At 49.1% G+C, this 15,135-nt stretch overlaps 1 protein-coding gene across 4 annotated transcripts; it reads left to right on the plus strand.

Annotated features, from left to right (window-relative positions):
• The first annotated feature begins 4,768 nt into the window (after positions 1-4,768).
• Positions 4,769-14,835, plus strand: ANXA9 (annexin A9). 4 transcript variants are annotated; one of them, XM_086718176.1, is made up of 15 exons: positions 4,769-4,894; positions 5,208-5,285; positions 5,403-5,525; positions 6,016-6,101; positions 6,284-6,380; positions 6,953-7,047; positions 7,250-7,363; positions 7,584-7,674; positions 8,634-8,713; positions 8,898-8,957; positions 9,497-9,581; positions 9,724-9,819; positions 9,903-9,961; positions 14,094-14,216; positions 14,453-14,835. In XM_086718176.1, exons 4-15 carry the CDS (start codon positions 6,027-6,029, stop codon positions 14,513-14,515), a joined length of 1,038 nt encoding a protein of 345 aa, XP_086574302.1. In that variant the 5' UTR covers positions 4,769-4,894; positions 5,208-5,285; positions 5,403-5,525; positions 6,016-6,026; the 3' UTR covers positions 14,516-14,835. The 4 variants fall into 4 exon arrangements, with proteins under 4 accessions (XP_086574302.1, XP_086574299.1, XP_086574300.1 ...); XM_086718173.1 differs by lacking the exons at positions 4,769-4,894; positions 5,403-5,525; XM_086718174.1 differs by lacking the exons at positions 4,769-4,894; positions 5,208-5,285 and having other exon boundaries at positions 5,403-5,503.
• Positions 14,836-15,135: the final 300 nt, after the last annotated feature.

Raw genomic sequence — 15,135 nt, forward strand, 5'->3', positions numbered from 1 at the left:
GGTGCCTCGGCTTCGGGCGAGCCCCTCAGGCCGACCCAGGTGGCGGGCGCCGGTGATTCCTTACAGAGCCTGCGGCCCCTACGAAGTCCCCCGCTGCATCCCCGCCTTAAAACCCACGTTTCCGCCCAAGTGCGGTGAAACCTACCCGCCGTGGACACACACCCCACTGTAGTGGACGCTCTGAAAGGGCCAACCCCCAACTTTTGTTTTGTAAAATGTATTTGACTTTGCAATCTGCACCATTTCCCCCTCTCCTGATTCACGTTTTAAAAATGTCCTTCCTGCTCTGGTAGAATTGATGTTTCAGGAAGATGCCACATGCTTATTATTCTGGAAAACTGACCTTGACTCCTAGCATCTCCTAGCATGGACAGAATGTGGCTAGGATGTGTTGAGAGATTTGCTTAAAGAGAGATCTAGAGTTTGAGCCACTAGAGGTAACTTCGTTTGGTTTGGTTTAATTTTTACCTTGGTGAAATGTTGGTGTTTTTATATTATCACAGAACCTCTGACAATGTCGTTCATGGTTTATCTAGTCAAGTTCGGGTGTTTTAACAGCTGTGCTAGGAAGGAGAGTGGCCTCCCACCTATTCCAGTTGAGAGCTTGGCCCTCACCTGAGGCTCTGTCTTGGAGACTTGTGGAAGCAGGGGCTGATTTCCAAGCTATTTATTCATTTGCTCTTTGCAGTAGGACCCTCAGCGAATTCCTACCACTGGAGAAATGAGAGCTATCGGCCCAACCCCTGGCCCACCTCTCACCGAACCAGCCCCCAGTGGGCTCTTCTGCAGTTTTTTAGCCCAGGCCTGCCTGATTTTCCAGATCCCAGCAAGCCCTCCAGGCCTGTCTTCCTTTGCCCCAGGCTGAATTCCTCCCTGACCCTTACCCCTTACATCTTTTTACCTCCCTGTACCCTCTCCCTCTGCCTTCCAATCCAGAATTCCCTCTACCTTTCTTGAGAGTCCTCCCCAGATTCCTCTGTGCTACACACCCACAGGCCCTTTTCCAGCTGGGTGCAGTGTCTCTTGTTTGGGCTCCAGCTAACCTTTGGGTGCCTCTCTACCTCCTCACACCTTGTACTATTTGGTTCCCTTTCTGTAGCTTCTGAACCCTTTTCTCAAGCAGTTTTCCTAGATGCCATGTTTCTCCAAAGGTGCCCACAAGACTTTATTTTATTTATTTGAGAGAGAGAGAGAGAGAGAGAGAGAGAGGGCGTGTGAGTGGGGTAGAAGGGCAGAGGAAGTCAGAGAATCCTAAGCAGGCTCCACACTCAGCGCAGAGCCCTATGCGGAGCTCCAACCCACAACCCAGGGATCATGACCCCAGCGGGGACATCAAGAGTCCTACACTCAACCAACTGAGCCACCCAGGTGCCCCCCACCCACCCCCACCCCCGCCAGGCACAAGACGGTTTAAATGATTGCTCAGAGAACCGAAGACCGTTGAACCTTTTTAAGATAGCAGTGGGCAGGGGAAGTTTTGGGGCAGGAGTTGGATAGTCAAGGCCTGAGAAATAAAGATAAGAGGGTGTATCACTCCCCCAGGAAACAAAAGAGAAGGTGGATGGAGGAGGGGGCAGTGGCTGTGGGCAGCATTAGAATGATGTTACCCCATCTGGTCAACAGAGCGGGAGCACGCACACTCCTGCCTTGACTGGACCAGGAGATTTTGATCACTACCTTTCTGCCCCATCCCCCAGTGCCCAGGGCAGACATGGCCACACCCACAGTGCCCCAAGCTGCCTGCCCTGATGTGACTCACTTCCTCTATATGGGCTGGTGAGGTGTCCTGAGGCAGAGGACACCAGGCCTTCAGCCTGGGATTTAAGTATCTGGGCAGGCTTCTAGGAAAGAAGAGACATGGACTCCAGTCGAAGAAAGTCAACCTGACCCAGGTCAGACTGGCTTGTGCAACACAGAAGCCTATTTGGGTAAAGGAGTAGAGCTTGGCCACCATGTAAGCAGAGGAATTCAGGTGCCAGGAGTTCTGGGGAGAAAAGGTTTCATAACAAGAGGAAAAATAACCAGGAGGAATTTCTATGTGTTCTGAAATTATGCAATGCAAGGATTTTGCAGAAAAGCAATATGGAGTTGGAGTTGAACCAATATTCATGAGTCAACAGCTGAGTCTCTATATATTACTGCTTATCCCCTATATATTCCACTAAGAGGGGCCCCAAATTAGCCATGCCCTCATCTAAGTGATGAAGAAAACACAGGAGAAGTTGGGAGACCTGGATCTTGTTCCAAGCCATGGCCCTTGGGAAGTCACTCCACCTCCTGAATCAGTAACAAGAGGGGGGTAGGCTAATCACCTCCAACAACCCCTCCTCTCTGAAATTCTAAAAGTTGAGAGCATGGGGGTGAAAAGTGGTTAGTAAATCTAAAAACAACCTCGGTCTGACCCTGGAATTGAACAAAACAAAACGCCAGGACCAAAGGAGTGAGATTCCAGCAAGTTTCAGTGGAGCAGTTGTAAATGCATTTCACACACTCCCTCCTTGAACTTCTGGGCCACGAGGACTACTCTTCCACCATGCGGCTCGGGTTTGGCCTGCATTCTTCAAATATGGGGTTCAGCCTTGCTCATCTGCCAGGAATCCCTTGCAGAATTTTGGACTGGGGAAACAAAAGCCCTCTCTCTCCCTTCATCTTCCTCTAAGCCTACTTGGAACATGTGCCCAGAAGAGACACATGGGCAGAGAAGGGTAGAGAAGGTCAAAGACATGGGACCAGAGCTGCAAAGCCACTGTATGGCGGTAACCCACTCTAGGAAGTCTCCTGCAAGTGTCTTGAGGTCTCAGAGTGTGCAGGGGTGGGGGTGGGGGGGTGCCGGTGTCTGCTGGAGGCTCTTCTTTTGATCCTGCCTGCCCACCAAGTCCACCTAGGAACCTGGTGTCCTCCAGAGACTCCACTTCCCAACAAGTGAGCAAACGGAGCCCCTGGAGATCTGTGGGCGGAGCCAGTGCCTTGGAGACCTCTAGTGGCCACTAGGGGGCTCCCGGCTCCCGGTGGCTTCTAATGCCCTCCTGTGGCCAGATTGAAGATTGGCAAGATAGAAGTTGCAGAAGAGAGCCAAGACTGGACTCCTAAGGGAGACAAGTTAACAAAAAACAGTTACCATTATAAAATAACATTATAGCAATATTTATTGTTTTTTTAAATGTTTATTTATTTTTGAGAGAGAGAGAAGCACAGAGTGTGAGCAGGGGAGGGGCAGAGAGAAAGGGCGACACAGAATCTGAAGCAGGCTCCAGGCTCTGAGCACAGAGCGTGAGGTGGGGCTCGAACCCACAAGCTGTGAGATCATGACCTGAACCGAAGTCGGACACCCAACCGACTGAGCCACCCAGGCGCCCCTCAATATTTATTGTTATGTATTGGTTAACATTTTGACATGTGTACCTACTGCTTTGTGCAGCAGCCCTCTTCTAAAGTGCTCTACATGTATTTATTTAATTCTCACAATAGCTTATAATATAAACACTATTATTACCTCTTGTTTCAACAATGAGGAAACCAAGCACAGAAGGGTTGAAATAATTGCCCAGGTCACACAGCAGACTGGAATTCTAGTCTAAGAAGTCTGTCTTGGGGCGTCTCAGTGGCTCAGTCGGTTGAGTATTAGATTTTGGCTCAGGTCATGATCTCACTGTTTGTAGCTTGGAGCCCCGTGCCTCACTCCCATTGCGCTCTGTGCTGACCGCTCAGATCCTGGAGGCTGCTTTGGATTCTGTGTCTCCCTCTCTCTGCCCCTTCCCCTCTCACTCTCTCTGTCTCTTGAAAATGAACAAATGTAATAAAACAAGTTAAAATTTAAAAAATAGTAATAATAAAATAAAAAAATAAATAAAATAAAATAAAAAAGAAAATGAACAAACGTCAAAAAAAAAAAATCATCTTAAGAAGTCTGACTCCAGGACCTTTGCTTATAATCACCATGCTGAAACTGAGTCCAATTTTCCAGGTTTCCAAGGAATTACAGAATGCTCAGTTAAATCACAATTTCAGATAAACCACAAATAATTTGTTGACATAAGTATCTCCCATGAAACAGTTGGGTCAGACTTAATACCAACAAATTATTTGTTGTTTACCTGAAATTCTAATTTAACTGGGTATCCTGTATTTTTAGTAAGTCTGGCAGCCTTGTTTTACAAGGCATTTTTCTCTGCCAAATGACATCACACATATTACCTAATTTAATCCTCCCTGTAAGCCTATTCTCAGATGTCTAGGATGTCCCCTCCATACACTTCTCCCAATATTCCCATTTTTAAAAATGTTTTTAATGTGCCCAGCCCCTGCTTGACCTATCTAGGGAGGCAGGAAGGAAACAGCTCCTAGATAGACCCCAGGGAGCTGACTGGGAGTTAGTTTCCAGTGACTGCCTGCTCAGGAGCCCCTCAGGCTCCCCAAGGCTGTTTACCTGCTGTTCCCTGCACTGACAACTTTGACCCCAGCTGCCGGGGTTGCATCACTTACAGCTACAACATCTCTGGCAGCCAAAAGGCAACAGAAGCAATCTAAGACACAGGGACCCAGGGAGCCTCTCCCATCTCCCTGTTGCCTTTTGGGAGTATGATGCTCTTGTCCACAGGGAACACCCTTTGCATTTTTCTCTCTTGACTCTGCTGATCTGTTCCCCACCCTCTAATACCTGTGTTCTTCCTTCCCCACAGATATAAACAGTCCCCTGGCCCTTCCCAGTCAGGCTGGCTGGCTCTGATAAGGCAGTAGTAGTCAGGGACTTTGGGGGTTAGGAACCCCTCTGGGGTGCAGGCTGGGGTGCCCTGCTGGTATGTGCCCCAACAGGTTTTTCTCTATCAGCCTCAAAATCAGCCTAGAGCCTGTCTGACCTGTCCCCCCAGAGAGCTGGAGCCAGAGGCAGAGCCAGGTCAGAAGCTGGATTTAGAGACTAGGTTTTTACGGTCCCTCTTGGCCCCACAGGGAGAGCAAGGCACAAGGCCTCTTGTGTCTTCTCAACTGCTGAGAGGCTGAGAGGCTGAGCAGGCCTCCGTGGGCTGAGGCCGGGGCCCCTGGGAGGAAAGATGCTCTGTGGGGAGGGGTTTACACGGGGGACCAGGTACAGCTTGGTCCTCTCCCACATTTGGGAGGGGCCAGAGCTAGAGGCGACAGCTGAGCTGGGCTGCCAGGGAGGTCATCTGACTGGCTGCCCGGCCTGGGCTGACACGCCCCTTCTCCTCTAGCAGGCCACACAGAAGCTGGTGTCCACACAGGCAGCCGCCAGGCTGTGACGACTGCCACCTCGCCTCCAGCACCTCTGGGTAAGCACCGGAACCTGGGCCCTCGTGTTGAAGGAGGTGGGGAAATCTGGATGATCCCATGGGAGAGGGAGAAAGGAGTTTTCCTTTTCTAGTGTGGGTGCTTCCTCCCTTGTCTAGGCACCCAAGTGCCCGCAAGAACACATATATACATCAGCTCAGAGAGTGCACCTGCTTACCTAAAGATCCCTGCCAGAGACGCCAAGGGTGAAAGGCCAAAGGTGAAAGGCCGGTGGCAGGCAGGTAGGCTGGGGGGCAGGGAACAGGGGCTGACTTGTGGGTTGGGGCTGAAGGTGAGGAGGTGTTTTAGGAGTTGTTATCTCCCACCCCACATACTTAAACCTACCACCTTGCCTCACCTCCCCTGCGCCACCCCAGGAACACCTAGCCAGTCTACGGGAAGGAAGGGATGTGGCTCTCAGAAGGGGGTCATGCACCTGAGTCCAAAGTTTGGGAGCCATGGAGTCAGGGAGGGTTTGTTGAGGGCTAGCTCCAGCAGCATTCCTGACCAGTCCTTGCTTCCTGAAGGAGGGGTGAGAGCTGGGAAAGAAGGGGGCTCCCCTCCTACCCTTCCACTTGTGCTCTCAAAGCTGCCAAGCAAGTCGATACTCTCTTTTTCTGCAAAGGGGGAAAGAAAGCATGGGAGGTGAGCCCCGGGGTCTGGGGGTCATAAAGAGGCCCAAAGGGCCAGGAGGCTCTCCTCAGTTGGCTCCCATTTCCCTCCCTGGCATAGCCAGTGACACCATGTCTGTGACCAGTGGGAAGACAAGACCATCCCTGACCCAGGAGATCCTCAGCCACCTGGGCCTTGCCAACAAGGTAGGGGCTGTAATGGTTGGAATCATTGTTGGTGTATCAACTGCAGGGCGATGAGAGGATGGGGGACAGGAAAAGGGAGAGCAGGCCCTGAGACCCTGCCAAGGGCTGGGTTAAGGCCCTGGGGTAAGCGTGCACAGACCTGCGATGCTCCCCCCAACCCCTCACCCCTCGTGCTCTTACAGACTGCAGCGTGGGGGACCCTGGGCACCCTCAGGACATTCTTGAGCTTCAGCGTGGACAAGGATGTGCAGAGGCTGCTGAGGGCAATTGCAAGCCAAGGTGAGCCCTTCTCCCTCTGCACCTGGGGCTCTTCCCTACAGGAACCAGTCTGCAGACCAAGAAGGAGCCAGGAAGGAGGAAGTGATGTTGTTCAATAAACGTTTGTGGAATGCCTTAATTCTTGTCCATCAAGTACCGTGGTGGGTGTGTGGTTCCTATTCTCAGGACACTGCCATGAGGTAAGGCTTATTTCCATTTTACAGATGAAGAAACAGTGAGACAAAGGGGCTGGCCCGAGGTCACATGGCTCACGAAGGCAGGGCCGGGCCGGGACTCTAATCCAAGTCTGTGATCCCCAGAGCCATCTCTCCCCCAGCATACCAGGCCACCTACACTTAATTCGGGGCCAGGCTCGCATGCCATTTTGGCATCTTATTCGCATCTTCTCGAGGCCAAATGGAAGTTGGGGTGACGCAGCCCCTGCCCCTGTCTTTCATGGCCCTTTCCTAGATCTCCATCTCTCCTCCTCTGGAGGCTTCCAGCGTGAGGAGGAAGGGGATCCCCCCCCCCCCCACCGCAAAGACTCAGCTGGGTTGTGACCAGCTGATGGCCTAGCCCTCACCTCTGTTCAGGTGTGGACCGCAGCGCCATTGTGGGCGTGCTGACCAATCGGAGTAGGGAACAAAGACAGCTCATCTCTCGAGCCTTCCAGGAGCGCACCCAACAGGTGAGGCCACTGACTTCCCAGGAGCAGTGGACTGGGGTGAGAGGCCCCCCCGAAATCTTGGGGTGCAGCAGTACCAGCTGGAGGGGGGGTGGCTGGTGCTTCTGGCCTTAGATAAAAGCCAGCCAGATATTCCAAATGTCCCCCGCGCCTCAGGGACCTCCCCCTCATATCTTCTCCTCTGCCATGGGGCCATTTATCACAGGACCTGGTGAAGTCCTTGCAGGCAGCACTCTCTGGCAACCTCGAGAGGATGGTGATGGCTTTGCTGCAGCCTGCAGCCCATTTCGATGCCCAGGAATTGAGGACAGCTCTGAAGGTACCGGAAGAGGCTCTCTGGGTTTCTAGGAAATGAGGACACCATTGAAGGGAGGAAAGGGTTCACTGCGTGGCCTTTGCCCACTCCAGAGGTGTCCACTTGGCAGAGGCCCCCTTTAAACAACCCATATTGACCCTTAGAAGGACAAGGGGTCATCCTCTGCTCTCTGCCATACTGCTGACATGGCCCAGTCTCAGAGTGGCCTCCCAATTTCCCACAGAACCCAGGTTCCACTGAGGATGTGGCTGTGGAAATTCTTGCTACCCGAAGCCCACCCCAGCTGCAAGAGTGCCTGACAGTCTACAAACATAGTAAGAGCACGTAAGGAACATGGAGTGGGGGTGGGGTGGGTGACAGCTTAGGTGAGCCCTCTTGGAACCTGTCTGCCTCAGAGCTTTTCCCTTGGGGTCTCTCCCCCCACCCACCCTTACCGGCTCTCAGTCTCCCCAGGGTAAGAGCCAGATGTGATCATTAAAGAAAGAGAAGCAGTGATTAACCATCTTAGTCTGGGGCCCCAGGGCGGATCCCAAGGTAATGACAATGTTGGGCGCTATGACAGCCCCAAGGGTGCCCATGTCATCTTCTCAACCCCTTCCTGATTCTGCCATCATATCACATCCCAGACTGAATGGAACCTTGCTACAGCTGAGGTGGGGGGGGGGGGGGTACTTCTCCCTAAGTCATGAGTGTTACCCCTCAGGCCCTTGCTTGGCTGCCACATGGCTTACCCACTAATTGCTGACTGGCCTTTTCTCACCATCTTAGCAAGCCCCCCCCTTTTTCTTGCTTTCCCCAATTTTCCTTTGATGTCCATTCTTGGCCTGTCTTAATCCCTCTCCTACCTCTTTCACTTCTTGCTTCTTTCTTTTCCCCGTCTCTTTTGTCTTTCACGTCTTCACATCTTTCCTCCCGGATCACTTCTCTGTGCCGCCAGTGAGAGGACCGGGCCCTAGCCATCTGGCCTCATAATGTAGGTTTCCCTATCCCCCTTGACTACCCGGCTACTACTTGAATCACAGACACCTCCTGCCCAGGGCAGGTTGGCTCCTGGAGATAAGGCTACTCCACTAAGTAGGGCATGGGTTACTCACAGTTTAGGGATGTTTTCAGGGTACCCACGATGGTGCTTCTGCCTTACATCCTGGGAACTACCGGCCGTCAAGCTACCCCAAGCAGGGGCTGGCAGTAGGCACAGTGGGTTGGGCATTTGACAGAATATCTACACTGGAAAAAATTGGGAGGATTCAGAGAGCTCCTGACCCTACCCCAGATTTCCAGTTGGAGGTGGAGAAGGACATCAAATCTGAGACCAGTGGCATCTTGCGGGACCTGCTCCTGGCCCTGGCTAAGGTGAGGGGGACTGGCCTGCAGAGGAGGGAGTTATACTGCCAGGGAAGGGGCTGGGGTGGGGTGGGGAGCATTGCAATGGTATAATTAAGGAGAGAAGGCTTTGGGAGGAGAACAGGCTGGGGTCAGTTTGCCTGGAGATAAAAAGCTACCCCTCAAAGAGTCCTCCTGAGAGAGTTTCTCATAGGGGGCCCGTGAGAGCTATTCTGGAATCATTGACTACAACCTGGTGGAGGACGATGTCCAGGTGAGCAGGGGTGAAGAGTCTGCACAGCCACGCACGTAAGACACCCTCCCCCACCATATCCTAGAGCCAGTGACCTATGTACCCACTTGTCCTGCAGACCTCTCCTTGCCTGGGGGAAGGAGTCCTTAGTGACATGTGAGGACATGACCTGTTGGGTAGTAACCATCTGAAGCCTTTTCACTCCTTTAGCTTCTGACTCCTGAACTCCCAGGAAGTGAGCCCGTCACGGATGACCGTTCTCTTGGGCATTTGGGTGGGGGAACCCTCCTCACACCTTTCCTTGTAGATCATTGAATTCCTTGAGTGCCAGGATTTCCCCAAATTGGGGAACTGAGCTGTCAGGGCAGAGCCTCTGTCTTAGCCCTATTCCTTTTTGTTTGCTTGTTTTAACCATAAATAAAAGCAACTACTTTACACTTTCAAATAAGCATTTCTACTCTGAATCCTGTTCCCATCATCATGATGATGGATTCTGGGAACATCACAACCGTGGCTCCCCAGCCCCCAAACAAGGATCCTGATTTACTCCTCCCTCCCAGGCATTAAAGCAGGCTGAAGGGCCCGGCACAGAGGGCACATGGGTCATAATATTCACGCAGAGAAATCCTGAACATCTTGTCCGAGGTACACACGGGACGTCTGGTCCTCCCAGCTTACTCTAATGATGAGCTTTGGCTGAGGAAGGTGGGGAGGGCTCATCCTTCTCTGTGATAATCACCCCCTGCTCTCATTTATCTTTCTGACTACTTCCCACACACACCACAAGTGTTCGATCAGTACCAGCGGTGCAGTGGGCACGAGCTAGAGAAGACCATCCAGAACATTTTCCACGGAGATGACCAGGCGGCTCTGCTCAGCCTAGGTAGGACCTGCTCAGGACATGTGGGGTAGGGTGCTCACCTGGCATGGGGAGCCATCTCCCCACTGTTCTCTCCTTGCTTGCAGTCTCCGTGATCAAGAACACACCGCTGTACTTTGCTGATAAACTCCATCAAGCCCTCCAGGTGAGACGGACACTTCTTTTCCCTCCCTTTAGAACAAAAACCGGGGTGGGGTGGCAGGGAGGACAACTTCTGGGCAACAGAGAGGAAGTTTCACGCTTTTGCTAATGTAACAATCTCATATTTGTTTTATAATCATAAAGCCGCTCTCTTTTCCTAGGTTTACTAACTGTCTTGTCAATAGCAGAGGATTGAGCTGTGGTTAGAGCTAAATTAGTCGAAGCAAAAGAGCACTAAGGCTAAAATTTTGGCCTAATTGGGTGTTAGATGGCCAAACATAGATATAAATTTGCTCTATAAGACAGCATCTTGTCCAATTTCAGTGGTGGCCAGAATAATGATGGTGATAATGCTAGCAAGAATGGTGACAAGAGCCAGCATTTCTTGGGTGCTCATTGTGTCCCAGGGCCTATGCTGAGCTTGTGACACACATTTCAATTAATCTTCATGGCCACATTCCATCCCTGTTTTTTTGTTTTTTTTTTAATTTTTTTTTTCAACGTTTTTTATTTATTTTTGGGACAGAGAGAGTCAGAGCATGAACGGGGAGGGGCAGAGAGAGAGGGAGACACAGCATCAGAAACAGGCTCCAGACTCCGAGCCATCAGCCCAGAGCCTGACGCGGGGCTCGAACTCACGGACCGCGAGATCGTGACCTGGCTGAAGTCGGACGCTTAACCGACTGCGCCACCCAGGCGCCCCTCCATCCCTGTTTTATAGATGAAAAAATTGAGGTACAGAGAGGCTAAGTTCTTTGCCCAAGGTCACACAGCTAATAAATCATACAGGCTTCCTACAAAACACATATGTTAACACATAACACTGTATGTTAACTCTACTGGAATTTAAACACAATTAAACACACATGCACACACACAATGGTCCCAGAGGACATTTAACTGCCATGTGTCAAATCATAGTCTATACCATAGGTGTTGGTATATACTATAAGCTATACCATAAGAGTTCTTAGCATCCAGGACCACCTTTTCCACTCTGGTCGGACTTTGTTCCATATTATCCACACTTAAGTTGGTGATGTTGGTTTGAGTAATTTAATAAACAGAATCCAATCATTCTACTCACTGAGCTAGGTCTCCTATTAGTATAAATGTCCCCTGAAACCTATAAATAAAAAAACTCACCCCAATTCTTAAGAAGATAAAAGCAGTTATCATTTTGGTAGATGGCATAGCTTCATGAGGACTGTTTGAGAAACCATCATGCCTTATTGACAGCTATTCAAAAGACAGTACGTATATGCCCTTATTTTATCATCAATGGAGATTTCCATTGTATTTATCCCATGAAGTCTGTACTATTGTATTGAGCCAACACTAAGACCGATTTGAAGAGTTGTGGTTATCTGTCTAAATTCTTGTTATAAAAACAAATTTGAATCCTAGCAGTAAATGATTGTAATGTATTTAGACTATAGGACCCATACTCTTGGATGTAAATGCCAGGTTGACCCTTAGAAGTAGAAGTCAAAAAATAATATAGGCCTGTTTTTCTGAAAACTTTTTTATTTATTTTTTTTTTTATTTTAAGTTTATTTATTTATTTTGATAGAGAAAGTACAAGTCGGGGAGGGGCAGAGAGAGGGAGAGAGAGAATCCCAAGCAAGCTCTGCACTGTCAGCGTGGAGCTTGATGCGGGGCTCGAATCCACGAATCGTGAGATCATGACCTGTGCTGAAGTCAGATGCCTAACCAACTGAGCCACCCAGGTGCCCTGAAAACTTTTTTTAAAAAGGAAAAACTCGGGGCGCCTGGGTGGCGCAGTCGGTTAAGCGTCCGACTTCAGCCAGGTCATGATCTCGCGGTCCGTGAGTTCGAGCCCCGCGTCGGGCTCTGGGCTGATGGCTCAGAGCCTGGAGCCTGTTTCCGATTCTGTGTCTCCCTCTCTCTCTGCCCCTCGCCCGTTCATGCTCTGTCTCTCTCTGTCCCAAAAATAAATAAACGTTGAAAAAAAAATTTTAAAAAAAAAAAAAAGGAAAAACTCAATCAGATGCTTCTATCTTATTCTCTTATGAGAAATATATGAAAACATAGATTGTGACAAATATTTATTCAGAGAAGTGACCTTCAGTGAAGGCTGATTCAGGAAAATTTGGACCAATATGAACCATACAATGAATTTTCATTAAAAGATCCTAGAGAGGGGGCAGGCACCTTGGTGGCTCAGTCGGTTAAGCGTCTGACTTCAGCTCAGGTGATGATCTCATGTTTTGTGGGCTCAAGCCCACCGTTGGGCTCTGTGCTGACAGATGGGAGTCTGGATCCTGCTTCCGATTCTGTGTTCCCTCTCTCTGCCCCTCCCCTGCTCCTGCTCTGTCTCTCAAAAATAAATAAATCAACATTAAAAAGAAAAGAAAAAACACAATCCTTTATCATAATACAAAATTGGTGATATATGAAATTTAAGATAAAGTAGCTACTAGGCACACTGACAATGAGATCATGAGTCCAGATGAAATATGGCATCCTGTTGTTACTTCCTCATTTTCCTTTCTATTTTTTTCATGGGAACTTATGATCTGTGTTGATGCCATAAGTATGGGTGTCAGGCAGTTCTGGGAAGGGTCTTATGAGTCAAGCAACAGGAAACTCTGGGAAAGGGGCTCATAGGAAATAGTGACCGCACCAGTGCACATTTTTTATTTAGAAATCTGTCATGGTTACACATTTATTATAATCAGTTATAATTCAATTTGATACTGTATTGTACCTCTGTTATTTCTAAACAGAATCCTCCATTACCTTCTTTAACCAAAAGGCAGGAGGCTTGGTACAGGTTTAGGAGGAAGAGAGTGATGCTGAACCCCAGGGGTCCAACCAGGAGAAACTGGTAGATACAGATGAGGATGTGAGGTGGGAGGTCAGGATTCAAACCGGAAGGCACATGACCCTGCTCCCTATCAGAACCCCATCAATTCAGTTTGGGGATAGGCTGGGTATATGCTCCTTGGACATTCACTAAATTGGAAGTTATAAAGTTCCTGGCTTTCATGCTGTAAGTCTTTATAGATAGCAAGTCTTTCCTATCCTTTTTATATTTTTATATTTTTCATTTTTCCAAGTCTGGGTTTATTTCAAAATTATAAAGATTTATATGTTATTTTTTATTACATATAATAGCACATATAATACAATTATATGGATTTTATTACTTTATATGTATTTTGTTACATAAAATACAAATACTTATTACATATAATAAGCAATTTTTAGCTTAAAGTAAAAACTTTCACATTTAAAGTTTAAAAAAAAGATATTGGGAAAAAATTAGAAAAAAAAGGGGGGTTGGGCGCCTGGGTGGCTCAGTTGGTTAAGTGTCTGACTTTAGCTCAGGTCACCATCTCATGGCTTGTGAGTTCAAGCCCCACATCGGGCTCTATGCTGACAGCTCAGAGCCTGGAGCCTGCTTCAGATTCTGTGTCTCCCTCTCTCTCTGCCCTCCCCCACTACACTCTGTCTCTGTCTCTCAAAAATAAATAAACATTAAAAAAAATTTTTTTTAATAAATAAAGCACGTACCAGCTAATGCACCAATACTTCCAAGGGTGTAAAACGCTGCAAAAAGCTTTATGCCACCAGGAAACCACAGCAATCCAGTTCCACAGATGGAGAAGAAAATGCTGCACGCGAATCGAATGAGAAACCATTTCAATCTGGTGCTGAAACTAAGGAACGAGGAATCCGGGACCTGTGTGGTCAGGCCCTGCTCCTGGGAGTCCTGGCGGCTCAGGACCTTCTCCACGGCCCCGCTCCCCTGCAGCTTCTGATTTTTTTTTTTTTTTTTTTTTTTTTTTTTTTGTCCGTGCCTTTGGGGCTGCTCACCACTGAACTCTTGAGGAATGAGACTCTAAGCTAGAGGCCTGGCCAGGAACGGTGGGTACACGGCCAGAACAACACCTACCCCAACTGCTCCCAGAGACTCCTCTTTCCTGCTGCATCATCTTCCACGAGGATGGACAAAGAGACAAATTTTGCTCCTAGATAATGCACACATCTCTTTTCCCTGCACTCACACCTTGCTTCCCCTTTCTAGAGTAATTTACCTTGCCGTCCAGTCTCTGCTCTGTGAGAATCTTACTACCAACCTCTCTCCATTCTGTTTCACTCTCTACCAGGACATGGGGCCCAATTACCAAGTCCTGATGCGCATCCTTATCTCTCGAAGTGAGACTGACCTTCTAAGCATCAGAGCTGAGTTCAAAAAGAAATTTGGGAAGTCCCTCTACTCTTCTCTCCAGGTGAGACTTGGCTAGTTCTTGACCTGGAGCCTCAAAGCTTCGCCCCTCACTGCCACTCTGCCCTCACTGCACACGGCAGAGTGTATTTACGCCCTTGGAGAACTCATGAGTCTTTGGTTAATTTAGTACAGAAATCTTGACATCAGATAGTTGTGGGCCAGCACAAGGGAGGAAACAGAGTGCCTGGGCCATGGTGGCAGTGGGGTCTTTCTAACACTTGACTCTCTTGTCTACAGGATGCAGTGAAAGGGGACTGCCAGTCTGCCCTACTAGCCCTGTGCAGGGCTGAAGACCTTTGAGACCTCCCTGCCCTCCCTGCCCCACCACAGACATTCAAGGATATGAGATCCCCATGTTTGGCTGGGCTTGCAGGAAACCAGCTGGGCTCCAAATAAGATAACCCCTCACTGAACACCACATGCTCCAGCTTCTTGTGGAGGCTAGAATTTGAAGTTTCTTTCAAGTCCCTTAATTTCTTCATCTCAAAGTGAGGTCTATATGTGGGTCCCCTAGCTCTGTCCTGGGTATAGACATCTCTTTGATGGTTTCTGCCCTATTCATCCTTCCAGTACCCTGGCCAGAACATCTCACTGATTCTTGAATTCTTTTGGCAAACCTCGCTGTTGTTTGTGTGCCCTGATTAGAGTTTGGGTGGAGCAGGACATGGGCTGGGAGGAGGTCTTGAAGTTGGAGGTGCCTTTGATGTGCACTTGCATATGCAACAGGGATCCTGTTTGACACTCCAGTGCTGCAGTAAGCAATAAGCCCCTCCCCTCAAGGTCCCCCCTTCCCCCCATTATTCTCTCTTCCCCAGGAAATTTCAGGCAAAGAAACAGAAACAGGAGCCAGAACGAGGTCAGAAATGGTCAGAAGTAGCAAAGAACCATCTGATCGCGCTGCCCTCTCCCGCCTGGAAAGT

Source organism: Puma concolor, chromosome C1 (genome assembly GCF_028749965.1).
Source record: "Puma concolor isolate L17-30 chromosome C1, mPumCon1.1.hap2, whole genome shotgun sequence".
NCBI lineage: Eukaryota > Metazoa > Chordata > Mammalia > Carnivora > Felidae > Puma > Puma concolor.

Coding starts and splice junctions, on each gene's coding strand:
- ANXA9 (XM_086718176.1), top strand. CDS start 6,027: ATGTCTGTGACCAGTGGGAAGACAAGACCATCCCTGACCCAGGAGATC. Junction 9,962..14,093: donor AACTCCATCAAGCCCTCCAG/GTGAGACGGACA, acceptor ACTCTCTACCAG/GACATGGGGCCCAATTACCA. Junction 14,217..14,452: donor CCCTCTACTCTTCTCTCCAG/GTGAGACTTGGC, acceptor TCTTGTCTACAG/GATGCAGTGAAAGGGGACTG.